Here is a 26,403-nt window from a genome sequence, read left to right as displayed (position 1 = left end):
AAGCCAGGGTGCTGTTTCTGCCCTGAAGACCCTTTGGGTGCATCCTTTGGATGTTTTCACTCCTGCTGGGCCAGAAGTGGGTGAGCAGTGCCCACCAGGACTGATGATCTCCAGGTGCTGGCTGGACTTGGGGCATCTGCACCTGGCTGTTAACTTGGTGTGCTGCTGTGAGGGGGTCACAGTGTATCCCCTACCCTCCACCCCCACAAGAGTATTCCTTGGTCAGGGTGAGACTTTCTAGGGGGATAGGGAAGGACCTCTTACTTCCCCAGTGACACAGCCTTCCCCAATCCCCTAGGGCCAAGGCTTCTGGGTTCTAGAGATGTCCCTCCCTCCCTGCTCCTGTCCAAACCACTCTGCAACTGGTCAGGTAAGGACCCCCAGAGGGCTTCAGAGGAGTGGCCAGTGAGACCTGAGCCTGCCAGCTGCATACATCCAGCCTTGGGCCTGTTCCATCTGCTCTGGCAGAGGCTTTGAATTCTACCTGAAGACCAACCCTTCTGGTCCCTTGCCTCTTTGGGAGCTTCTGATGATCCCTGGCTGGGGCTCTTCAAGGTTGTGTCCATGGCACCACCTGAGGTTCTTCTAAGTCGTCCATGGGCCATCAGTCCATTGGGTCCCTGCCCTCCCTGATCAGGAAAGGGAGGATTCCTGCTGTGGGGCTTCTCCTGGTGGGTGTGCTTGCTGCTGCTCTTGCTCTGGCCCATCCCCCTTATCCTGGTGCTCTGAGATGAGTGGTGGTGGGCCCAGCCCAAGAAGGGTGTCCTGGCGTCCGGTGTGTAGCAGGAACTGGGTCCCTGGAGGAGGTTACAGGTCAGGTAAAGGAGTTGGGTACAATAGGCCTGTGTGGCATTCCTTGGGATCACATTTGTCCCTGGAGCTTTGTCTTGCTGCCAGTCTGTGAAGAGCTCCAGAGAGCTCAGAGATGACCATCCAGAAAGTTTTGGTTTGGGGCCTGAGGCCTGAGAAATGGGAATATTTGCTGGAGGAAGAACGGAGCAGGAGGTGTAGAGCTCATGCAGGAATGTCCAGACCTGGAAGGTGGGTAGGACCCAGGCTTTTCAGTGGGAAAGCCACTCCCAGCCTTGGGGTTTGCACCTTACAGGTCCTAGGGATGGGGATGTTGCAGGAGGGGATGTCAGGACATGGTCTCCTAGCCATCTGTCCCTGGACAGCTGGGGTTGCTTTTGTCTGTCACTTTCCTGCCCACCCTAGACTGTGCTTGGCTTTGGACATACACAGGTGGTGGGCAGAGGGCAGGTGATAGCTATCCATCACCTGTGACTAAGCCCAAGAGACACTTCAGCCAGCAGGACACATCCCAGCTTGATGGCTCATTCTGGGGGTGGGGGTGAAACAGCACCCTCCTGGTCCGGCTGTGCCACCAGTTGGCTTGAGGCAAGGCGCTTTCTGTGTTTTGCCTCAGTTTCCCCATCTGGAAAATGGGGAAAGTAGTATTGACCTACCTCAGGGTGGAACAGTGACAAGGGGACACTGTTGAAATTCTTTAAGGAGTGTGACATGAGGTCGGGTCAGTGGTGGGTCCCTATCCTGCTTCCCCTTTCTCTTTGGGATTGAATGGGGGGGCAAAGGCTAAGTTCCCTTTTCCTATACCCCTAAATCTGCATGTCTATCACTACTGCATTACATTTCTGTCTCGTGGATATTGGTCATTCCTGAATCTCCTGTGTAGTCAACATCATGTTATTCTAGTTACAAAGTATTATGTCCTTAGAAAACATCTGCAGGCTGGCATTTGTTGGACAAAGCGTTGGCTCCCACTTTTTAGATATTCCCCACTCCTCCCACTACTACTGTGCTTTTTTTAAACTCACTTCTATACCTTGTCCCCTAACACCTCTTCTCTACCTTTTTGGATGACAGTCATCTTTAATTAGAATCATGTGTGGGACCTTCTACTAGTCACAGCATGATAGGAAGAACCACAGCCAGAAGTTGATTTGCATGGCCAGCATCTTATAGAAGACTACACCCAAAGATACCCATAGCTGGGCCAGGCTGCAGGGGGGCCAGGCGGCGGGCCAGGCCGGGCGGTGGGGGGGGGCCGGGCGGCAGGGGGGGGGGTCAGCGGGGCGGGCGGGGCGATGGGCCGGGCGGGCCGTACTGGCCGTCGAGGTGTCGCCATCCGGCAGGCCAGGCCAGGCGGGGTAGGGGGGGGGCCGGGCGGCGGGCCAGGCCGGGTGGCGGGCCCGGCGGTGGGGGAGCCCGGGCGGGAGGGGGGGCGCGGCGGCGGGCGGGGGGTGGGGGAGCCTGGGCGGGCGGGCGGGGGAGACTGGGCAGCGAGGCGGGCCGGCGGGGGAGGCCGGGCGGCTAGGCGGGCCGGGCCATGGGGGGGTGGGCGGGCGACGGGGCGGGGCGGTGCGGGCGGGGCGGTGGGCCGGGCGGGCTGTACTGTCGGGCCGGGCCAGGCGGGGTAGGGGGGGCCGGGCGGCTGAGGGGGGAGGCCGGCAGCGGGCCAAGCGGTGGGGTGCGGGGTCGGCGGGGCGGGGCGGGGCGGGGCGGCGGGGCGGCGCGGCGGGCCGGGCGGGGCCGTACTCGCAGTTGAGGTGACGCCATCCGGCGGGCCGGGCCAGTCAGCGGGGCCGGGCGGCGGGGGATGCCGGGCGGCGGGCCAGGCGGCGGGTGTGGGGCCGGGCGGCGGTCCGGGCCGGGCGGTGGGAGGGGGGCCGGGCAGCGGCGGGGGTCGGTCACGGGGGAGGGCGGGGCGGCGCAGGAGCGCGGGGCGGCGCTGTCGGGGCGGTGGCCCGGGCGGGCCGTACTCGCCGTCGAGGTGACGCCATCCGTCGGGCCCGGGAGGGGCGGCGGAACGGGCCAGGCGCGGGGTGCCGGGCGGCGGGGGAGGCCGGGCGTTGGACGGGGGGGGGGGCCGGGCAGCGGGCCGGCGCAGGGGGCGGGGTCGGCAGGGCGGGCGGGGCGGGGCGGCGAGCCCGGCGGGGCCGTACTCGAAGTTGAGGTGACGCCATCCGTCGGGCCGGGCCTGGCCGGGCGGCGGGGTGAGGGGTCGGCGGGCCGGGCCAGGCGGGGGGTGCCGGGCGGCGGGGGGGGGGGGGGGGGGGGAGCCGAGCGGCAAGCCGGGGCCGAGTGGCGGGCCGGGCCGCGGGGGAGCCCGGGCGGCAGGGGAGGCCGGGCGGCGGAGGGGGGCGGCCGGGCAGCGGGCCCGGCGCGGGGGGCTGGGTCGGCAGGGTGGGCGTTGTGGGGCGGCGAGCCCGGCGGGCCGTACTTGCAGTTGAGGTGACGTCATCCGGCGGGCGGGGCTGGGCGGCGGGGTGAGGGGTCGGCGGGGCGGGCGGGGCGGCTCGGGCGTGGCGGGGCGGGGCGGCGCGGGCGGTGCGGTGGGCCGGGCTGGCCGTACTCGCCGTCGAGGTGTCGCCATCCGGCGGGCCTGGTCGGGGCTTCGGGACGGGCCAGGTGGGGTGGGGGGGGCCGGGCGGCGGGAGGGGGCCGGGCGGCGGGCCGTCTGGGTGGCGGGCCGGGACGGGCCGGGCGGCAGGGGGGAGGGGGGCTGAGCGGTGGGTCGGGGCGGAGTGGCGGGCCGGGCGGAGGGAGAGCCCGGGAGGCGGGGGAGGCAGCGGGGGGGGGCGGGTGGCTGAGGGGGGGGGCGGGCGGCTGAGGGGGGTCCGGGCAGCGGGCCCAGCGGTGGGGGGCGGGGTCAGCGGGGGCGGCGGGGCTGCGGGGCGGGGCAGTACTCGCAGTTGAGGTGACACCATCCGGCGAGCCCGGCCGGGCGGCGGGGGTGGGGGGGGGTGCCGGGGTGGGGGGGGGTGCCGGGCAGGGGCGGGGTTGGTCGGCGGGGGAGGGCGGGGCGGCGCTGGCGGGGCGGTGGGCCGGGCGGGCCGTACTTGCCGTCGAGGTGACGGCATCCGGCGGGCCGGGCGGGGCGGCGGGCCGGGCCAGGCGAGGGGTGCCGGGCGGCGGGGGGGGGGGGGGGGGGGCAGCGTGCCCGGCGCGGGGGGCGGGGTCGGCAGGGCGGGAGGGGCGGGGCAGCGGGCCCGGCGTGGCCATATTCGCACTTGAGGTGACGCCATCCTGCGGGCCGGCCGGGCCGGGCGGCGGGGTGAGGAGTCGGCGGGGCGGGCGGGGCGGCGCGGGCGTGGCTGGGCGGGGCGGCGAGGGCGGGGCGGTGGGCCGGGCTGGCCGTACTTGCCGTCGAGGTGACACCATCAGGCGGGCCTGGTCGGGGCGTCGGGCCTGGCCAGGCCGGGTAGGGGGGGGCCGGGCGGCGGGCCGTCTGGGTGGCGGGCGGGCCGGGCGGCGCGGGGGGGGGGGGGCTGAGCGGTGGGCCGGGGCCGAGTGGCGGGCCGGGCGGAGGGAGAGCCCGGGAGGCGGGGGAGGCTGGGCGGAGGGCCGGGCCAGGCGGCGGGGGGTGGCCGGCGGCTGAGGGGGGGGCCGGGCAGCGGGCACAGCTGTGGGGGGGCGGGGTCGGCGGGGTCAGCCGGTCGGCTGGGCGGCGGGGCGGGGCGGTGGGGCGGCGCGGTGGGCCGGGCTGGTCGTACTCGCAGTGACGCCATCCAGCAGGCCGGGCGCAGGCCGGGCGCTGGCCGGGCCAGGGCCAGTTGGCGGTGCGGGGGGGGGGGGGGGGGGCGGGGGGGGCGGGGGGGGGGTGGTGCCGGGCCAGGGGGAGGGCCGGTGTGTATGTACCATCCTCAAAAAAGGTGCTGAGAGGACTTGCTGCAGCAAAAGTCCTTGCTAACCTGACACTCTTTACTCTTGATGATGTGACATCATCACCTTTTCTACCAGTCTTTCCTTTCTGAACTTGCTTTTTTAGGTTTACCCTGATTTTAATATCTTTTTCATGGCTTATTTTATTTTTTAGTCCACTGATGCTGTTGATAGGATGTTTGGATAAATAAATTAGCACTTTACCAATGGGGGGATGGATTTACTTTAGAGTGATAGTCTACAAAGCTTGCTTCTTCCTCATGTTGACAGCTGAAATAACATGGGTGTTATCACCTATTGGTCTAGTTTCAGTATAATAAAATATTGGATACAATCCAAATTCTTCAGTTATGTTAGAATTTTGTTGAATACAGTTAATACTGGGTTATTGAATGTGCTTAAATTTTTTTTTAAACAGCGTGTTGCCTTTTACTTTGGTAGTTTTTCTTGTGGCTTTTGAATTGAATTAATGAAAAAATCTAAATTGCCTCTAGTTTTGTCCTTAACTCATGTATCAGGTAAGGTTAGCAGCTCATGGTAAAAATTGGCATTTTCCTCCCTGAGGGTTGAAGAAATACAGAGGTTCTAGAAAATTGTGTGCCTTCTTGACCTGACAAACATTAACCTCCTAGCTGATCAAACATAAATCATAAGATTCTTTCAGTATTTTTTCCTTATTATTTTGTTTTTTATAGTGCTAGGGATCAAACCTAGGGCCTCACACATGGTAGGCAAGCATATCACTGAGATATATCCTCCTCAAATTTTCTTTTTTTCCCCCAATTCTGAGGATTGAATCCAGGGCCTCGAACATGGTAAGCAAGGGCTCTACTTCTGAGTAACAACCAACAACCTTAAACCTTTTTTTGTTTGTTTGTTTCTAGACAGGATCTTGCTAAGTTGCCCAGGCTGGCCTCCAACTTGTTATCCTCTGTCCTTATCCTTCTGAGTAGCAGGGATTACAGGCATGTGGTTTCAGGCCAAGCCTCAGTATTTTAATTTTGTGAGATTTGAGTCTTAGAATCATGCTTGGTTTTGAGCTGCATTAGTTAGGGTTAAGGCCTTATGCAAAAAATGATCAGTTCCCTCCCCTGCTTTTGGACGCAGTAGCTGTACAAATTCATCAAGCATTTCTGCAGTGAATATACTTTATGTTTGCCCTGTTTCGACTATTTTAAAAAAATATTTATTTATTTATTTTAATGGGGGTGCTGAAGATTGAACTCAGTGCCTCACATGTGTTTGGCTGGCACTCCATCACTGAGCTACAGCCCCAACCCTCAACTAGATTTTTAATGCATATTTAAGCAGATAAAGAAGGGCAGCAAGCTGATACTCAGCCCACATCCTGTCTCTTGGAACCACTATGAGGAAATGCTGCACTGTGTTGCAAAGGCAGGTCATCTGCTAATTCTCTGTCCTCTTTCAGTGCCACTAGGGGATCCGTTGTCAGAAGCTGGCTCTGCAGGGGAGACTGGCGCCATTTTCCTGGTGGCTGTGTTCAGAACCATCCAAAGGTACTTGCCTGTCTTAGTTCTAAGTTAGCAATATGAGGTTTGCAGGGACCAGTGAAGCTTCTTCAGAGTGTCTCCTCCCACAGTGACTAAGCAGGGAGCAAGGGGCATGACAACTAGGAGATCCCCCTTGCCATCTTTCCTAGTTTGCATATTGAGCCACAATACATCATCTTCATGCCTTTACTGTTTTGATATCTAGAGAGACTGGAAAAAGTAACTCTTTTCAGAAGGAAGGTGCTTGGTGAATCTTTTGGAAGGCGTGGTAGTAAACCTTTATTCTGCATGTGTGATTCTGAGAGCCAGTCAAGCCTCGTATTTGAAAAGTAGACAGATGATATGATATGTAAGCTGTAGTCATCTTGGAGCACATTGAACCAGTTAGAGCCCTGCTCTTCAGAGCAGGCTGTGGGCCCTGGTTAGTGCTCTCAAAAGCACCTAGAGATCTGGCAGGGGCTCTTCAGTCCTATGCCAGTGTTAGGACCCTGGGCTGTGTGTTGAGTGGGGTAAGTAAGGAAGCAAGACTGAAGATAATGGCTCCATGCTGATTTGACTATAGTGTTGCTTTTCTTAGTGGGACTTTTCTCTCAAAAAGTCCCTTCATTTTGTCTCTAAGGATTTGAAAAATTCTTTAAGAGGAGTAGAAGAAACACAGATTCAGAAAAATCAACAGTGCCAAAAAAAGGTAAAAGGGTCAGTTTGATAAATCAAAATAAAGGTTCATCAACATCTAAAAAAAATATTAAGGGCTGGGGATGTGGCTCAAGTGGTAGCGCACACACCTGGCATGCGTGCGGCCCGGGTTCGATCCTCAGCACCACATACAAAGATGTTGTGTCCTCCGCAAACTAAAAATAAATATTAAAAATCAATCTCTCTCTCTCTCTCTCTCTCTCTCTCTCTCTCTCTCTCTCTCTCTCTCTTTAAAAAAAATATTAAAATAAAAAAAATAAATTACATCATGGCTTGATGATGTGGATTGGTTTTGGGGATCAGTGTAGTCAGTATTTGTCAGATTTGTTTCTCTTGCAAAAAGTTTCCTGCTGCTGGGTGCAAGGAGGACATCCAATCCCAGCAGCTCAGGAGGCTGAGACAGGAGAATCACAAGTTCAAAGCCAGCCTTGGCAACGGGCAAGGCGCTGAGCAACTCAGTGAGACCCAATTTCTAAATAAAATATAAAATAGGGCTAGAGAGTGGCTCAGTGGTTGAGTGCCCTTGAGTTCAATCCCTGGTACCAAAAATAAGTGTTCTGCCTAGGTACCTGTGAGCATTAAGTAGGAAGAGATGGGTAGAAGCATTATGGGAGGTGTGCCCACATGTTTTGCTATGAACAGAACATTTTTTGAAAACTTGTGTTTTGTCCTTAAAATTTGTGCAAAATTTTACTCTCTCATGATTCATTCTGCCCTTCCTTGGGTCCTCCTGGCCTTCTCTAGTCTTGCATGGAATTGTTTTGGATTGTTGGTGTGGCAGTGTATATAGAAGGGGGGCTACCTGTGTCCTGGCTTATTTTGTCCTGGAACTTGTATGATTGCTGTAGAAGGGGCTCACAGGAATCCACCTCCTAATGTTACCTACTGTCACAAAATGTACCCACGGGTCCAGGTTTTCCTGAGAGATGAACTGTGCCTGAGGGGAGGTGGCCTGTGTTCTGGTTCTCTGGAGTAGGGACTACCTGTGCCAGCCTACATCTTGCTTTTCTTTCTTCCTTCCTCTCCCCTAATTATAGCCATGTTTATTAGCTAAAAATGATTTGTCATTAAAGCTCAGGTCTGAAGCCAGCAAGGGCAAATTGGAGGGATTTTAGATGTATCGGAAGCTACTTCTCAGCAGTGTCTCCTGGCATCTTCCTTTTCCTGTCTGCTGTTTGTTTCTGAAAGGCGCCAGGGTAATTAAAAATTTATGATGGAAGACGTTACTCTGTTCTCTGAGTCCTCTTTCTGTGAAAAAGTGTATATAATTATTTTTGTGAAGTCACACTTTGTTTTTTCCTAGAATCTGGTGAACTAAAGAATGCTGAGCCTGGAGGAGATGGAAACAAGAGAGGAGGGAGGCAGGATGACTTTGCCTGGTGGAAACTGATGCAGAAGGTTTGTGTGCATCTGAGTGTGCCAGACCCAGACACCTGTCACTTCTCCAGGGGTGCTGTTGCTGCATGACTGAGACTGCATCACACTTGTCTCAGTCTGTTCCTGCCATGACAAAATACCTTAGACTGGATGGTTTTTAAATAGCTTGAAATTTATTGTTCATAATTATGGAAGCTGGCAAGTACAGGGTCAAGGTGCTGGCAGGTCCAGAGTCTGGTGAGGGCTTGCCCTCAACTAATAGATCGTGGTGTCTTGAACATGACTTCCTTCAGTGGGACCAGTACTGTGTCCTCCTGTGGTGGAAGGGACAGACTTCCCTCCTGCCGTTTAGTAAGAGCACTAATCTCATCCATGAAATAGGAGCCCTTGTGGTGTCATCACCAAGTCCCCATTTCTTACTGCCATCACCTTGGGGGTCGAATTCCAACACACAGAGATTAGAAGAAACGAACTTTTTAAAACGTGCCAAGATTTCTGTCTGCACTTTGAGAGTTGCAGGTAAGAGGAGATGCTATGTGATGTTGCAAAGGCAGAGCTCTTGGTGGGTTTGCTGCTTCTCCTGGGGCCTCTGGTGAGCAGCAGGTTTGGTGTGCTGTTCACAGTGTGCAGGTCTTTCCTGCTGAGAGCAGCATCTGAGCTTTCCCACAGGCCTGGTCCCCCTTGGGTACCATAGGAGGGCAGGGTTTGGTGACTCCAACATCTGAGAGGAGAAGTTTCGTTGTTCATGATGGCTCAAGGGTAGAGCTCTGGCTTAGCTGAGCCAGGACCTAGGTCTGATCTCCAGTATTGTGAAAAACAAACATATAATCAAAAGAAAGAAACACCTGCATTTAATTGCAAAATTTGTTATCTTTTCTTCCACAGGGCACGTTCCCCTGGGATGACAAGGATTTCCGAAATCTGGCCATTTTGGGTGCAGGTGTATCTTTGGGATTTTTCTACTTCAATTTTCGAGATCCTGGAAAAGAGATCACCTGGAAACACTTTGTTCAGTATTACCTGGCCAGAGGTCTGGTGAGCGAACTTAGTTTGCCTGGGAAGGTGCTGTGGTGGTATGCCCTTGCAGGAGACAGGTGGTGCCCTAAGAGTCAGTCCTGCTGGTGGGTGTCCTTCATGGCTCAGTTTTGTTTTTCCAGGAGATACCCCAGGAGAACAGCACATCATGATGTGTTCTAAGACAGTTCTGTTTGTCTCCTGATCTTTGACTTTTGTTCTCATTCCTCTTACTTTCTGCTGCCAGCCACTCCTTGACAGTGGACTGTGGCACTTGGTGACTGCAAAGGAGCATGTGGCACCAGCAGAGCCTCTCTTGTGTGTTTTTCCCTTGGGGTGCTGAGTTGGGTGAAGTACTGCTCAGGCTTCAGTGTAAACCCTGTATGAGTAAGTGCCTTCCCTCTGTTGCCCTCAGAAGAGTATTGGCTGGACCCAGGCATTACTAAGAGCTGAAATTTTGTGTGATGAAACTCCTGTTTCCCATTAAGGTTTGTGGCCACAGCCTTTGTGTCTAACCACAGGGCACATGCCTATCTTCAGAGAGGCCCTTGGCAACTCTCCCTATGGTGGAAGGTGACAGAGCTGCTGCAGCCCTTCCCTGTCTGTGGATCTTCTACCTGTAGGCGTGGCTGTGAGGGGGGTGAGACAAGTGTGGTGAGCCCAGGATGCCTTTCTGTGCATGGACTAGACCGCTCTCAGCACTTCCTTGAAGTCTTTTCCAAGTGTCTGACCTGACAGTGATGTGTTATTGTGGTGGGTAGATTCGTAGGATTGAACATGTTCACCTTAGTCACATGGCCCTAAGTCCTTGCTTTTGGAGCAGTGATGATATTGTTGCTGCATGTAAGAATACACATTGTGCCCTCAAGTTGCTTCCCTCGGATTGCTTCTCTGAGGGGCAGGCTAGCCTGCTGTGTGGTTGCGTGTGGTGGTAACCACAACTGGGGAGCCTGCAGGAGTGCATTTCCATCCTGCTTGGCACTGCTTCCCTGTGCTGCCTTTAGCTGGCTGAACAGGGTGGGTGGGTTTAAGACTCTGCTGTAAGATTTATTCCTGTTTCTTTGGGGTTTTTAAGCCAGTCTGGCATGATAGTGCTCAGATATACCAGATTTTAGAAATTAGTCTTGAATTGTTTCCTGTTGATTAAAATGGAAATGAATTCAGGAAAACAAAGCTTGTACTGAACTGTGAGTGTGTGTGGGTGCAGATGGGCCTGGGCTGAACTGCCCAGGGTCTGCCTGAATGTCCTGCTTGGCCTAAGCCATCTGGTTCCTTCTCCCAGGTGGACCGGCTGGAGGTCGTGAACAAACAGTTCGTTCATGTCATCCCTTCCCCTGGGGCGTCTTCTGAGGTGAGGGCTAGGTTTCAGTCTGGGTGTTCCACACATGGCTTCCCCTCCCCCAATGACATATAGTTAAATTTTTTTTTTGTTTTAGTAAGATGCTTCCCCTGGTATCCAGACTGTCTTACAGTCTGGAGTCCAAGGCTGAAGGGCCATATCTGGGCAAGGGTCTTTGCTGCATCATAATGTGCAGGGGAGACAGCATGAGAGGGATGGTAGGACTGAACTTTGCCATTTTTATGACTGACCCATCCCCCAGAACTAACCCACTTCTGTTGTGGTGACCTTAATCCCTTCATGAGGGCCCAGCTCTCACCATCAGTTGCCTCTTGAATGGCCTTCGCCTTATACAGTTGGGTTCCAACGTGAGTATGGGAGACGACATTCACACCCTAGCAGTGAGGCAGACAGGGCTCTGGAGGTGACTTAGAAGTGCTGGTGGGGAGGCCTGCGGGGTCTCAGTCTCCTGGTGCAGCTCCTGAGTGTTCCTTGGGGTACTGCTGCGTATGGTGACTGGGGTTTTGTTTACTGGCTCAGTTGCCAGGACTACTGGTTGGAGCTGAGGTGTGTTCTAAGAGCTGACAGTGACTAGAGCCACCTTGAGGGGTGGTGGAATTGGGCCTCTGGAGAGTGTAGGAGCAAGTATTGTGCTGTGATGGGGCTGGTCTGTGGACCTCACCTGTGAGGAGCTACATGGGGTCTGCAGCTCCTCCTGAGGGAGACGTGGGTTGGGGCATCAGTGCTGTTAGAACTGGGGAGGCCGAATTTATAGACAGACCTTGACACTCTTCAAGAAGAGTGCCCTTTTGTGCAGCAAATTCTAGAGTGGGTTACTCTTCCTGTTGAAGGTGATGCTGCTGACATGATGAATGGTCTCCTTGGTTCTCAGCTCTTTCCTGCGAAGCCTGGTGCCTACTCTTCTCCTGGTTGGCATCCTGCTCTATGCTGTGAGAAGGGGTCCAATGGGGGCCGGGCGCAGCGGACGAGGAGGGGGCCTCTTCAGCGTTGGTGAGACAACAGCCAAGATCCTAAAGCACAACAACAATGTGCGGTTTGCAGATGTGGCTGGCTGTGAAGAGGCCAAACTGGAAATTATGGAGTTTGTGAATTTCTTGAAGAACCCCAAACAGTATCAGGACTTAGGAGCCAAAATTCCAAAGGTACTGATTTCAGAAAACAGTCATGCTCTGAGTTCCAAGTCAAAGCCAAAGATTGCTGTTGTTCAGAGAATGAATATCAGACAAATGATTTTTCCTTGAATTTATATTTTATTAATAACAATAGAGGATGGAAATATGTAGAACAGAACAGTAAAAATCCTCTTATCTTGTATACAGAGATATGATAAATTGTGATATAAAGGTGTATTAAGAATTGTAATGCAAAAAACAATAGTAAAAAAAATCCTCTTATCTGTTAGACTTGAGACCACAAGTCCTAAAATTCCATAATGTTAGGTCTATGAAATGGACATGGGAATATGTGTGATTTTTTTGTTATTTTTTTAAAATTTAAAACACAAATATACATTCCTTTACTGGTCTTCATTTAGAGGCCAGTCATTGCTTTGAGTTTAGTTCCAGGGATCAAAATCCTTTGTTAAACTGGGTGTGGTGGCACATGCCACATGTGGTGGCACTGCAGTCTGAGGCAGTACCTGTGTATTTTCGTGCATTCTGTCATACTTTTCTTATCTATGCAGCTCAGGAGGCTGAAGCAGGAGGATCTGAAGTTCAAAGCCAGCCTCAACAATTTAGCGAGGTCCCAAGCAACTTAGTGAGGCCCTGTCTCTAAATAAAATATACGAAGTGCTGGGGATATGGCTTAGTGGTTGAGTGCCCCTGAGTTTAATCCTCCCCAGTTGCACCTCTGTTGAATTGTCCTGTGTGAACCACATCTTTTCTTTTCTTACCAGGGATTGAACCCAGGGACATTTAACTACTGAGCCACATCCCCAACCTTTTTTATTTTTTATTTAGAGACTGGGTCTCGCTGAGTTGCTTAGGGCTTTGTTAAGTTGCTGAGGCTGGCCTTGAACTTGAGATCATCCTGCCTCAACCTCCCAAGTTGCTGGGGTCATAGGTGTGTGCCTGGCTGAACCACATATTTTCTGCAAGTTTGTTTTTCTCAATAGAAGCAAGAACTTATTTAGGTGCAGTCTGAGGCAGTACCTGTGTATTTTCGTGCATTCTGTCATACTTTTCTTATCTATGCAACTTGAAAACATTTTATAAGACAAATTTCCTTTATTCTTTAACTATTCAGAGCTTTCACCTTACTTTATTTACTTTTTTTAAAAAACCTCTTTTTAGTTATATATGAACATAATGTCTCTATTTTGTTTATATATGTGGTACAGAGAATCAAACCCAGTGCCTCACACATGGAAGGCGAGTGCTCTGCCACTGAGCCACAGCCCAGCCTTCACCTTAGATTTTGAAGGAGTTTAAAAAAACTTTGTTTTGTTAGTTTGTGTAATATCAACTTACAAATTTAAAACAAGTAGCCTCCATGGTCAGGTTTGGGGGCAGACACAGCTCTCTGGAAGGCTGGTGGACAGCACAGTGCAGGAGTATGCAGCCAGACAGCATTGTATCCTGGGGCTGGTGGCAGCGTGGGTGTCCTGAGAGGAAACCGCCCTGGCAAAGATGGCTGCAGTACAGAGGGCCAGTCAGTCCACTGGTGCCTTTGTGTGGTCATGGACACATTTAGGGCTCGATGGAAGCTTGGGTTTTTTTTTTACCAGGAAGATTGGTATCCTGTGTGGTCACAGAAACTTCAAGTCCTCTCTGCTTTCTGGACCAGGCTAGAAATTCCTGGTTGAGGTGGTGCTTAGATGACACTTAAGCCCTTTCAGTAGCTTTGTGTTCCCCCAATTCCTCCCTACAAATTGGGCACCACTGGACAGTTTGTTGTGATTAATATACAAAAAGATTAGCAACCATTGTGAACCAGGAATTCCAACTAGGACACTGGATGTGTCTGTTTTACAGTTGGTGTGTGTTGGGGCCAGAAAGCATGTGGGTGTGGCAGGTGAAGAATGATTGCCTTCTGCTTCCTGGTGGAACTTTGCCAAGTCACCACCCAGCTGCCTTGCACCTCTATTGACAGCCAGGTGCTAGAGTGGGTGTGTCTCAAACTTATTTTATATGGTTTGTTCTGGGTGTTTGGATTTATTGGGGAAAATGTGTCTGGTGGAAGGAATGGGTAAAGGAGTCAGGTTCCAAGGGAGGCCTGTCACCCCAAGTATGAGTCCCCCTTGTCAGCCAGGCTGGCTCCTGCGAGTGGAAGCTTCTGTCAGCCTGTGTGCTACATTATAGGCTGGATTCCCCAAATCATCACTGCCCCCTGCTGGGAGTCTGTCATGAAGAATTGACTACACTCACATAGATGTGTTTCCTGCGCACAGGAATAGGACATGGCATGCCATGGATATATCCTGCCCCTAGAATGTCCTTATGCCTACCAGGATGGCTCCTGAGACTTTGTGTCCTGTCCCATGGCATATAAAGATCATCCATGTCGTGGGCTATTATGTATCAGACCCATATGTGCCATGGAAAAGGAAGTGCTCTGTGACCACATTTGGAGGACGCAGGGCTCCACATCTTGTGGGTTTAACAGCTGGATGTGGTGTTCATGCCTGTAATCCAGCAACTCTGGAGGCTAAGGCAGGAGGATCACAAGTTCAAGAGCAGCCTGGGCAACTTAGCAAAACCTTGTCTCAAAATAAAAATGGGCTAGGGGTGTGGCTCAGCAGTAGAGTACCTCGGGTTCAATCCCCAGTACCACAAAACAAAAACAAAACAATAAAAAAAGGTCTGATAGCAACCCAGCATTCTTCTTATTGGTACTAGGGGTTAAACCCGGGGCAGTTTACCACTGAGCCACATCCCCAGCCCATTTTATTTTTCATTTTGAGTCAGGGTCTCACTAAGTTGCTTAGGGCCTTGTTAAGTTGCTGAGGCTGGCTTTGAACTTGTGGTCCTCCTGCCTCAGCCTCAGAATGCCACCATGCCCAGCTGCAATCCAGCCTTCTTGACTAGAAATGGAGCAGTCCATCCCCACCCTGTAAGTCTCCTTTCAGTTTTCAGATATAACTGTAATCCATAAAATAAAAATGGAGTTGTGTTACAGGGACGTGAATTAGTATCGTATTTTGTTTTGTTTCCAGTATTGGGGATCAAACCCAAAGAGCTTTACCACTGAATCACATCCCAGCCCCTTTTATGTTGAGATAAGGTCTTGTTAAGTTGTTGAGGCTGGCCTTGAATTTGTGACCCTCTTGCTTCAGGCTCCTGAGTAGTTTTTGGATTACAGTTGTGCCACCGCCCTGGTGTGAATTGAATTTAAATCATAAGCTTGAATAGAAAAAGGTAAGAAAAAGGTAGAAGAGCACATTGAACACAAAGATGTCCAACCTGAATACCTGGAGAAGTGCCTTTAAAGAGATCTGTGCCCTTCAGACCAACAAGGCAGCACAGCTGGATAGTCTTGCTGTGGCACAGTTCCAGCCAGATGGCCGTTGTGGTTCTCGCCTGGTGGGCGTGAGAGCAGCTTGGTGATAACCCCCTCAGAATGTATTCCGGCCTTTGACCCAACAGCTCTGCTTCTGGAGTTCTTCCTGTAGGAAGAGCCCACTCTTCTGAGTTACGTTACGCGGGCTTCCATGTTCCATGTTACAGATTTCTAATCAGCTGAGTGGGAAGTGGGGTTTGTTCCATCTGTTCCCTTTGAGAGCCAAGTGTCTCTTTTTTGTTGCAGGGAGCCATGCTCACAGGTCCACCCGGTACTGGCAAAACACTTCTTGCCAAGGCGACTGCAGGAGAGGCCAGTGTGCCCTTTATCACTGTGAATGGATCCGAGTTCCTGGAAATGTTTGTCGGTGTTGGACCAGCAAGGGTAGGTGAAAGGGTGATCAGCTTCAGAAGGTTCCAGCCACTTCTTGACAAGGACTGGTCACCTTGTTAGCAACAGACTGTGTGACCCTGACAACAAGCTGAGTACATCCCACCTGTGAGAGCAGCAAGGACAGGATCAAGGATGTGTTGCCATGCTGTGTGTGTGTGAGTAACAAAATAGACTCTGGGTTCCTCTTCTAGGTTCATGACATGTTTGCAATGGCCCGTAAAAACGCTCCTTGTATCTTATTTATTGATGAGATCGATGCAATTGGCAGGAAGCGAGGCCACGGGCACCTTGGAGGCCAGTGCGAGCAGGAAAACATGCTGAACCAGATGCTCGTGGAGATGGATGGTGAGTGGACCCTTAGCAGGAGGCCCTCCTCTAGCCTCTTGTTTCTGGAAGGGTGCTCCTCGGAAGAGAATCCCCGATGCCTCTATTTTAAGGAAGGCTACTCTCAGGCACACAGTGGAGAAGGTCGTATTGATCCATGTAGCAGCCCCCACTGCAGGGGCAGAGTGAGGCAGATGCGCTTCTCTGGGTGGGGGAAAATCAGCTGAGACCAAGCAGACGAATGTCAGTCACACCATGGATGGAGCAGAAACAGCCGAGCTCTTCCTGCTTGGTGTCTTGTCTCCCCCCCCCCTCATTACCTGGGTGTTTCCTTCTCAGGAAGGTATGTTTAGCATATAGGCCAGGTGTTTCTTTTTCTTCTGTTTTGTTTTTTCATACAACTGGGGCATTCTAGTACTGAGCTACATCCCCCATCCTTTTTATTTTTTTTATTTTGAGACAGGGTCTCAGTAAGATGCCCAGGCTGACCTCAAATTTGTATCTTCCTCCCTCAGCATCTTTGGTAGTTTTGGTTACAGGGTGTCACTGTGCCCAGTTTATGCCATTTTTTGAATTTGGAAAAGCTTTCATTGGCTCTTTGGCTTCAAAGGGTTAGAGGGTCAGGTTGGGTCCCTAAGACCACCCCTGACTTTGATTTTTTTTCCTGAGTCACAAGGTGATCTTGTAGTTGAAAATCTGTGTTTCTTCACAGTGAAAGTACATGCAAAAAAACCAACCAGGAGGGCCAGCTGCGGTCAAAACCTGTAATCCCAGCGGCTTTGGAGGCTGAGGCGGGAGGATCAAGAGTTCAAAGACAGCCTCAGTAATTTAGCACAGCCCTATGCAATTTAGTGAGATTCTGTTTCAAAAAAGGGCTGGGGATGTGGCTCAGTGGTTAAGTGCACTTGAGTTCAATCCTTAGTACCAAAAAAAAAATGGTGGAAGGTACATAGGACAGGTCTAGGAGTCTAGGGGAGGCCAGGCACAGCTTCCAGAGTCCTCCAGAATGTGACAGCACGTTGAAGTGGTGTTGACCTGGGAGCCGGTGAGAGACTCAAGGCTCTAGGGTTTCACTGGGTGCTGGTCATGTGGGCACCCTTTGTCTGGCACATAACAGGATGCTCCAGAGGAGGGCAGGTGTTCATAGACCACATTGTTGCAATTTGGGTACAGGGAACTTGTCTTGCTAGGGGATGGTGGGAATGCTCCTAGAGTCGCATCCCCTAGGAATCGGCTATTTGCTGATGTTAGAGGTGGCCCTGTCTGAGGATAGCAGTCAGGCCTGGGTTCCTATATTTCTGTGTAGGCCAAAATTGCTTCCAAAGTCTTTTATTGTCTTCAGAGTCTAACAGCAAATGTGCTCTCTTCTGGAGGGCTGGACTGGAGAGGACTGTGGGCAGGAGTGGGTGGACGCCTTGCCACCATCCTGTGCCCTCTTCCTTGGTTGGCATCCCTGTTCTTTGCTCCTCCTTGCCCACCCTTGGGTAGTCCTGCACTGTGGTCATGCTGAGCATCATGTGGGGTTGGGCAGGGGGAACCAGGAATGAGTGGTGAGGAGATCCAGGTGCTGGGACTTCCCACAACCCTGAGGTGGGCTGTAGAGTCTTCATTTAGCTGAGGCATGTCTGGCTTCCTGCTGGCACAGACGCATTCAGCAGACACAGGAGGGGACAGACTGGCAGGAGCCAGGGTGAGTGACACTGCCCAGGAAGCAGAGAGGATCTTCAGTCAGGTTGGGCCAGCCAGCTGGGCAGGGCCTCCTGCCTGCCTGATAGCCCTTGCAGTGTGGTGTGGAGTGAGCAGAGGGAAGCAGCAAGGGAAGGAGATGTGCTGGCCTGGGTCTTCCTTGGGCTCACCTGGTTCTCTCTCCAGGGTTCAACTCTACCACCAATGTGGTGGTGCTGGCCGGCACCAACCGCCCTGACATCCTTGATTCCAGCCCTGACATCCTTGATCCAGCCCTGACGCGGCCCAGCCGGTTTGATTGCCAGATTTACCTTGGTGAGTTGCTTAGGTACCTGGGTTTGGTCCTCAGCTTCTAGGGTTAAAAATTGGGTAGATTGTTCGCTGCATATTTGGAGACAATTTTGATGGGGATCCTGAAGTAAGAAAGATAATATTTTGAAAATGTGGAGATGCTCAACTACCCCATGGTGCTGCTGTGTTATGTCAAAATGTCACTGCAGTGCATGTAGGTGGGCATTATGTAGCAGATTTGTACTCTCCAGCTTTTGTTTTTGTACCATATTATAAAAAAAATAGTTTAGAAGACAAAGAGTTTGTACCTCGCCCTTCACCCTGACAACCTGCTGTCTTTGTCTTCCCTGACACTTTCCCACTGGGACACTAGTCCATGTGGGTGCTCTGGGTAGCTGGGCAGTGCTCATTTTCCTTGCTGTCTGGTTGGTTACATGGCCTGGAACTGGATTTAATATTGGTCGAGGCAGTTAGGGTGTTTCATTGAGTTGAAGAGCTAAACACACATGCACTTTGATCTGTCCTGCCATTGCACCCTGCCTCCAGCCAGATGACAGTGGCAGAGTGTGCTCCTGGCTGGCCTTGCAGTCGTGTGAGGTGACTGTTGGGGACCCTACTCTGAAGGTCCAGTGAACACAGAGCTTGTGTGTGTCTCCCTGTTTCTTCACTAGGCCCCCCTGACATCAAAGGCAGGTCCTCCATCTTCAAAGTCCACCTGCGTCCTCTCAAGCTGGATGAGAGCCTCAGGAATGATGCCCTGGCAAGGAAGCTGGCAGCACTCACTCCAGGCTTCACTGGTGAGTGTTGCTGGGCTGAACGTTAACCCTGCCAGGAGCCAAGTACGCCCAACTGGTGGCATTTGGCAGGTGTTTTCTGTGCCTTTGTATTTGGTCCTGGCAAGTGTCCACTCTGGTCTGTAGAACATTGAACCTGTTAAGACATTCAAAGGCCTTGGGGATCTTCTCCCCACAGCCTATTGGTGCCCGCTTGAGTTTGTTTTTAATTCTGTTCAGACATAGTAAGGACCAAAAACTGAAGTGAAGACACATCACACTTTGGGATGGTTCCTCTGTGTTTTTGTAGCAGAAACCCAGTCTCTTGTGATAACATTCTTATTTTCCTGCCAGAGTGGTCTGAACCCTAGGCATGGGTGCGGACCTTTCAAGGGGCTCCCTCCCTACTCACCCTGTGAGCAGCCTTTTGTAAGCTTTAGTGCCTCATCAGATTTGAGCAGTCAGAGAACCAGAGAAACTGGAGCTACAGCAAAGGAAGTTAACCACTCCATAGAGCAGAAAGGAACAAGAGTGAAAAGCAAAGGGTAAGGGCCTGTGGTGCATTGCTGCAAGGACCAGCATGCATTGTGGAAATTCCAGGACAGTTGAGGGCCTGGGGCAGAAAGAATGTTCAGAACAATAATGGTTCAAAACGTCCCAAACTGGATAAGACCTGAATCTGCACATCTGAGAAACTCTGAACTCAGAAGTATGAATAGGTTCAGAAGAGATCCAGGGAGACACATCATAATCCATCTGTTAAGAGCCAAACATGAGAGAGTCTTGAAAGCAACAGGAGAGACAGACATGTAATGAAGGAGTCACAGTCAGCTTCTCTTCAGGAACTGTGTAGGCCAGAAGGCACTGACAAGAGGTACAGGGTGCCAGAAGAAAATGTGTCATGGGGCTGGGGTTGTGTCTCAGTGGTGGGGCGTTTACCTAGCATGTATGAGGCACTGGGTTCAGTCCTCAGCTCCACGAAAAAATAAATTAATGGGCTGGGTTGTGGATCAGTGGCAGGGCGCTTGCCTAGCATGTGTGAAGCACTCGGTTTGATTCTCAGCACCACATATGAATAAGTAAAATAAAGGTCCATTGACAACTAAAAAAATTTAAAAAATAATAAAACTAAGGTTTTGTGTCCACTTACAACTAAAAAAAAATTGAAAGAAAAATTGGTCAGCTGAGAGTTTTATATCTATATCAAGAATTCTAATTCTATATCAAGAATGAAAGAGGAACTGTTATGTTGTAGATTTTAAAGACAATGAAGGAGTTTACTAGTAGGCCTCCCCTGTGAGAAATGTTGGAGGAAGCTTTAGGCTTTAGGTTAGCAATGACAGTGACTGAAGTCATGTAAAGAAGTGGCACTAGCAAAGGAGGATAATCAAGGCCAGTATCGTTAGGGTTTATAGTTTTTTGATAGCATTTAAAAAACAAATGCATGAAACTCATTATAGATGAATGCTAATGAGCACACAGTGTATAAAGGTGTGGTCTGTGAACCATATGCACAGGGAGAAGGAGGAGATATAGCGGACAGAAGTTGAAATTCAAGCAAAACTATAGAGGACCCCTTGTAAAAGGACAAAGTGGGACTCACAGTGCCCTATTTCAGAACTTCTTATAGAAGTGTGGCAAACAACAGTGTGGTCCTGGCACAAGGATAGACATAGACCACTGAATGGAGTTAAAAGTCCAAATAGAGGGGGAAAAAAGTCCAAATAGAAACCCACCTGTGCATTTATGGTCAGCTGTTTTTTGACAAAGGTGCCAAGAGCATTCTATGGGGGAAAGATTAGTCCCTTCTACAGAAGTCCTGGGACTACTGGATTTCCAAGGAGGTGTTAGACCCCCTACCTGACATCATATTGAAAAACAAGCTCAAAGTGGATAAAGCATATATTTAAGAGCCAAGAGTATTGTAATTTGTGACAGCTAAAAAGCAGAGCCACCTCGGTGTCCACTCACGGTGAGCAGATGAAGAACAAGGGCATAGGAAAGGACGGCTTTCATCTGTAAAGAAATGAAGTACCCATCTGGGCACAGTGGCACACGCCTATAATCCCGGTGGCTGGGGAGGCTGAGGCAGGAGGATCATGAGTTCAAAACCAGCCTCAGCAGTGGTGAGGCTCTAAGCAACTCAGTTTTTAAATAAAAGAGCCTGTCACACACATTTTTAAATAAAAGACCCTGTCACACACAGATGTGGCACAGAAGAGCCACATCTGACATGACCCCAGTGATAGGAAATGCTGAGAATGCAGATCGGTGGGTGGATGGGTGGGAGTGGGATTAAGTGTGAACAGCCATGGGGTGTCTCAGGTGTGGGCAGTGTCCTATAACTAGATTGTGCCCTAGTTGCACAATTTGATTTTACTAAAAACCAGTGACGTGTATGCCTAAAATACACACTTGTATGGTATGTGAATTATTTCTTAGTAAAGTTGTTTAACCAGGAAATTTGGCTAAAAATAATGACGAATGATGAAATGGTTCCCGCTACCTTGCAGTTTTCCTCTAAAGTTTAACCCTGGCCTCTACCTTTAACACACCTCATCTGGGTGTCACTGTAGCTCTCAGGGAGCACTAACCATCTCTTCTTCCTGGTCAGGTGCTGATATCTCTAACGTGTGCAATGAAGCAGCCCTGATTGCTGCCCGCCACCTGAGTGCTTTTGTCCAGCAGAAGCATTTTGAGCAGGCCATTGAGAGAGTCATCAGAGGTGAGCTCATCCGCCCCTGGGGAGGAGAGGCATTTCCAGCTCTGCTCCTGGCAGGCCCTCCCCAGCCCAACCTCACTTTTGCATATGGAGACATGATTAGTTTTCTAAGCCAAAATTTGGGTCTGTGGATCTCCCAGCAGCTTTCCTGCCCTTGGAACTGTGTGCAGTCCATCTGAGGGTCAGTATTAGATGTGGAAGGCAAAGCAAGTCCTCCCTGAAGGGAGGGGAGGAAGCCAGAAGGAATGGCAAGTCTGGGGAAGCCTTTGGGAGCTCTCTTGGCACTGCTGAGGAGTGAGTGTCAGTGTCGTCTTGAGCCAGCAGTGGGTGAGTCAGTCTCCTGCAGTTTGGGGAAGCCCAGGACTCAGCTGGGCCAGGCAGGTGGCAACTGGAGTTAGCAGTGGGTCAGGGTCTTGTAGGGCCACCAGAGTTGCCAGAGGCTGCAGGGGCTGGCCTGGCTCTTCTTGGTGCTGTTCCTGGAAATGGAGATTATAGAGGCAGCAGTAGCACATCCTTATGGTCCTGCCCCATGCTGAGACCAAATCAGCCAGCTGGGAGGTTATCCTTGAGCTTTGTTTTCATTTGGTTTTTTTGACATATAATATCTACTAAGTAGCTCAAAGCAAAACCCAGAATTTGTCAAGGGCATTCTGGGGGCTGATGACCCATGCAGCTCAACATGTGCTGCTCTTGTTTGCTTCTCTGTCCTGTCACTGTGGGGCTAGGCTGTGAGATCTTTGGGAACTGCCCTCTTTGTTCCACCATGCTTGGGTTTTGCCTCTTGTCATGCCCCAGAAAGGACACAGTACCTCTGACTCACATTGGCTCACAGCTGCTTCTTGAAGCAGCCTATGTCTGAGGAGTGGGAAGTAGGGTGGGGCATGGAGGTTGGGTGGGAATGTCCCCCAGAACTAGGACATAGCATGGAGCTACAGTTTGGGGCAGCCCAGGCCTCTCTGCCACCTTCTGCCCTAGAGGGAGGGACTCCCAGGTGGGTGTTGGGAATTAAGTGTGGCAGCAGATCCAGGCCCTCAGTCTGGTGGGGTGTAGGTGGCTTTTTTCCCCCTGCCTCTCACTCACCTGGGAATGTGATTTGTAGGCTTTGAGAAGAAAACTCAGGTCTTGCAGCCCAGTGAAAAGACAACCGTGGCCTATCATGAGGCAGGGCACGCAGTGGTAGGCTGGTTCTTGGAGCATGCAGACCCCTTGCTGAAGGTGGGTCTCTTGTGCTGAGAGTGTCTGCCCGTGGAGCCTAGGAGTTACCTGCTCATGTGCCTGGCAATCCAGCCAGTTCATGTGGGCACAGCCCTCCTGGGGGTGACCCTTTTATTTTTCATGGAATGTGCTGGTCTTGAGTCTGTTAGATTCCTTGTGGGGGCAGGGGGAGAAGAAGCATTAGGAAGGCAGAGCAGGGTGCGTTGGCTCTAGGTTGGGCCTCAGCCACTGACTCCTGAGAAGTCAATCCAGAACTGGCTTTGCTCCTGAGCATTGGATTTGACCCCTGTCAGAAGAGGTTTCCATAGCAACCTCTTGAGCTGAGCCCCTAGGCAGGGCCAGTGCATTTCTCAGGGTGACACTTCCTGTCAGTGGTGGGGCTTAGGCCCAGGGCTGTCTTCTCCAACTTGTAAGGGGTGAGCCCCTGGCCATGGCTGTGAGAGGGTGTGTCTGGGCTGCACTGGGGTGCTGCTGGGGGACTGATGAGCTTGAGGCCCCTCTTTTGCAGGTGTCCATCACCCCCCGGGGCAAGGGGCTGGGGTATGCCCAGTACCTTCCCCGTGAGCAGTCCCTATATACGCGGGAGCAGCTTTTTGACCTCATGTGCATGATGCTGGGCGGCAGGGTGGCTGAGCAGCTGTTCTTTGGGCAGATCACCACTGGGGCTCAGGATGACTTGAGGAAGGTCACCCAGAGCACCTATGCCCAGGTAAAGAGCAGCTGTCCTATGAGTGGCTCCTGGTGGCTGTGTTGGGGGCGGCTCACCCTCTGCTTCTTTTGTACTTGCAGATTGTGCAGTTTGGGATGAGTGAGAAGCTGGGCCAGGTGTCCTTCGACATCCCCCAGCAAGGTGAAGCCCTGGTTGAAAAGCCGTACAGTGAGGCCACTGCCCAGCTCATTGATGAGGAGGTGCGGTGCCTCATTGGCTCTGCCTACGACCGCACCCTGGAGTTGCTGAAACTTGAGAAGGTTGCTAATTCTTAATGTCAAAGCATATGTTCTTGTATGAAGAATCTACACCAATTGTCCATTTAAGTGTTGATGAACATTTGGATCTTTTCCAGTTTGGGGGTTATTACGAATAGAGCCGCTATAAGCAGTTTAATATGTATTTTGGTAAACATTTGACATTGGTGCATTCCTAAGAATGGAGTTGCTGGTTCAGTGGGCTTCCATATGTTTAATTTTAGTGGATGTCTCCAGTTTTTTCAAAGTGATTGTGCTAAGTACACAGCATTTGACTATTTTTTTTTTTTTTAAACTGGGGCACTGAAGTACATCTCCAAAACTTTATTTATTTATTTTTTAATTTGGAGACAATGTCTCCCTAAATTGTGCCTGTTGACCTTAAACTTGTGATCCTCCCTCCTCAGCCTCCCCAATTTAGTGAGATTACAGGAAACTGCTCCTGTGACTGACTGGCAAGCATTTGACTTCTTGCAGAAACATTCTAGGGGAGATGTTTCAGCATAACCACTAATAGAACAAGTTTTGGAGTCACTCAGACCAAATTTAGCCTACCTCTAAACTGCTGTGCCACCTTGGACAAGATACTTAACTTTAAGCCTCAGTTTACTTAACTGTAAAATAAGTGCAGTATAATAAAGTCTTTGTTAAAATCTGTGACAATTGGGATTTTTAAAAAACCTTTTATTCTATTTATTTATTTTATGTCGTGCTGAGGATTGAACACAGGGCCTCACACGCACTATGTGAGAGCACTCTGCCGCTGAGCTACAACCCCAGCCCCAACAATTGAGATTTTAATGCACTTTGGATAATGCCTAACTCATAGTAAATTCTTAGCTTATAACATGGTAGTTATTAATCATTTGTTAGTGATTCAAACAGACAAAATGGAGAATTAGAAACAAATATTAGCAAACTAATCCACAAATAATTTTAATTCTGATAGAAGAAAACTGAAATTCTGACCCGAGAAAGGAATTACCAATTCCAGTGAGTACTACACTTGCACCCTGAAAAAAAGTCATTTAAACGCTATCCAAAAATGCATTTGCAAATTACTCTTGCCAGAGGCAAGGTTCTTGGATGCAGAGCATTACCATCCATTTTTTTTTCTACCAGATATTACTCTTTAAAGCCAGGACTGCCCAGGGCTACTCTGGAAAGTCAATAATATAATACCTTTTATTATATTTGCCAATTTCACACCTTCCTCAGCCTAATCCCCAAAGTTGTTGAAAAGTGACTATAATTGGGCTGTTAGTTCAGTTTTCTTGGAATCTTGTATCTAAGACAACTTTTAGATCCCTAAAAATGAGTCCAAGTCCTTGCTTTAAATGACAAAGAGCTTAGAGCTTGCCTTTATTTTGTGGGATGAACTTAATGACCTCTTGTTTTCAGCCTCCTAGAAGTTAACACAGGTACACTCTGTACAGAGGTCCTATTTAGCCAATTGCTCCAGGAGCTGCAGGCTCAGTCAGCTTAGGGAGGTAATTTTGGAAGGTGGCATTGTTTGTTCCTAACAAATTGAAACAGATCCCATATACCAGGCACTATTTTCAAGGAATAAAGCACACAATCTTTTTGAAATTATGTAATTTTTGAGTCGGCAGTGGTAGACCTGAAAGGGCACTTTTTGAACATTTAATTGAAGTTCTTTGATTTACAAGATAGAAAATTAGTCATTTAGAAGTCTTGCCCAAGGTCAAAGGGTTTCTTCCCTGTACAGGCATAAAGCTTGACTTCTAATTCTCAGTCCAGACCATCTCTGCAACTGGTATCTTGAATCCCCTGCACCCTGCATCATTACTTCCACTCCTATTTTAGACAGATGCAGACCTGGGATATAGTGATGGGGAAGCTGGAGTGTAACTTAAAAATAGGGAATGACAAATCATGAACTTTTTTTTTTCCCCAGAAGAGGACGAGGAGTGAGGCTTGTGTGCTCCTGGTAGGGTCGGAGAGCTAGGAAGGCCCTCAGGACTCTGCACCATGGTAAGCCGGGTTAGTTCTAACCACACTGAAATTGGAAAGGGAGGGGCAGCGTGGGGGATAAAGGAAAAAAGAAAAGCAGCCAGTCAGTCCGGGGTGTGTCCAAGAAAACTCGGTCCTCCGCTGTTTCCTTCCACCTCTTTCCCATAGAACTAATGAGACGCGTAAGCTGGGATTCTAAATTAAGAAGGGTCCTACACAGAGCCTAGAGACCCGGTCTTTTCCCTTCCCTTCTTCCCCGAGTGGGCTGTCCAGGGCAACAGGGTGACGGGCGGTGGGGTTCTGGTCGCAGGAACAGTGAGGTGCCAAGGGGCTGGTGACGGCAAGCGGGATCCCGACTCCGTGGACAGGCGGTGGCCCTGCCTCCCTGGGCTCCTCAGGACAACTCTCCACAAGCACCAGCTGCTTTCAGTCGCGGGGACGCGGTGGAAGCCTGAGGCGGTGGCAACGGCTCCAACGGGTCAAGTTCGCGGCCTCCCGCGCCCCTGGACGCACTGGAGGCCGCCAGGCGCGGGGAGTCTCGGCCTCGCGCCGCGGCGCCACATGGGGAAAAGTTTGCAGGAGCGCTGCGGGGCCTGGCACGGCCAGACACCTGCTCCCTCTGTGGCGCCCAGTCACGCCCAGGCCTCAAGCGCCCCTCGGCATTCCCCCCCCAGCGTCCTCCCTTGAACCCACGGGTCGCCGGGGGAAACGCCCTGGGGCTCCTCAGGCGGGTCCAGGAGCAAGTGTCCCGGGAAGGCGCGCGGAGGGTCTGGGACCGCCGGTGGGGCGCTCCAGACGGCCGCCCCTGCGCGCGGCCCACGCCGCTCCTCCCCCTCGCCCCCTACCACTCGCACCCCGCCCCCCCGCTACCCCCAGTGCGCAGGCCCGGCCGCCCCAGCGCGCATGCCCTGGGCTCGC

At 51.5% G+C, this 26,403-nt stretch overlaps 1 protein-coding gene across 1 annotated transcript; it reads left to right on the top strand.

Annotated features, from left to right (window-relative positions):
• Nucleotides 1–5,192: 5,192 nt before the first annotated feature.
• On the top strand, nucleotides 5,193–26,172 carry LOC113177485 (mitochondrial inner membrane m-AAA protease component AFG3L1-like). The gene is made up of 17 exons (XM_077801219.1): nucleotides 5,193–5,201; nucleotides 6,122–6,200; nucleotides 6,814–6,890; nucleotides 8,211–8,288; nucleotides 9,153–9,302; nucleotides 10,564–10,632; nucleotides 10,977–11,044; nucleotides 11,513–11,783; nucleotides 15,388–15,525; nucleotides 15,726–15,879; nucleotides 17,731–17,859; nucleotides 18,507–18,632; nucleotides 21,223–21,333; nucleotides 22,430–22,545; nucleotides 23,054–23,254; nucleotides 23,335–23,514; nucleotides 25,747–26,172. Exons 1-17 carry the CDS (start codon nucleotides 5,193–5,195, stop codon nucleotides 26,170–26,172), a joined length of 2,382 nt encoding a protein of 793 aa, XP_077657345.1.
• The last annotated feature ends 231 nt before the right edge of the window (nucleotides 26,173–26,403 follow it).

The sequence above is a fragment of the Urocitellus parryii genome, chromosome 7 (assembly GCF_045843805.1).
Source record: "Urocitellus parryii isolate mUroPar1 chromosome 7, mUroPar1.hap1, whole genome shotgun sequence".
NCBI classification, from domain to species: Eukaryota; Metazoa; Chordata; class Mammalia; order Rodentia; family Sciuridae; genus Urocitellus; species Urocitellus parryii.
Note: the sequence above shows the minus strand (reverse complement) of the source record. Positions and strands in the feature narration are given on the sequence as shown.

Excerpts from the sequence above, each read along its gene's own strand:
- LOC113177485 (XM_077801219.1), top strand. Across the intron at positions 15,526-15,725 it reads TCGGTGTTGGACCAGCAAGG|GTTCATGACATGTTTGCAAT; the intron begins GTAGGTGAAAGG and ends TTCCTCTTCTAG. Across the intron at positions 21,334-22,429 it reads CATTGAGAGAGTCATCAGAG|GCTTTGAGAAGAAAACTCAG; the intron begins GTGAGCTCATCC and ends TGTGATTTGTAG.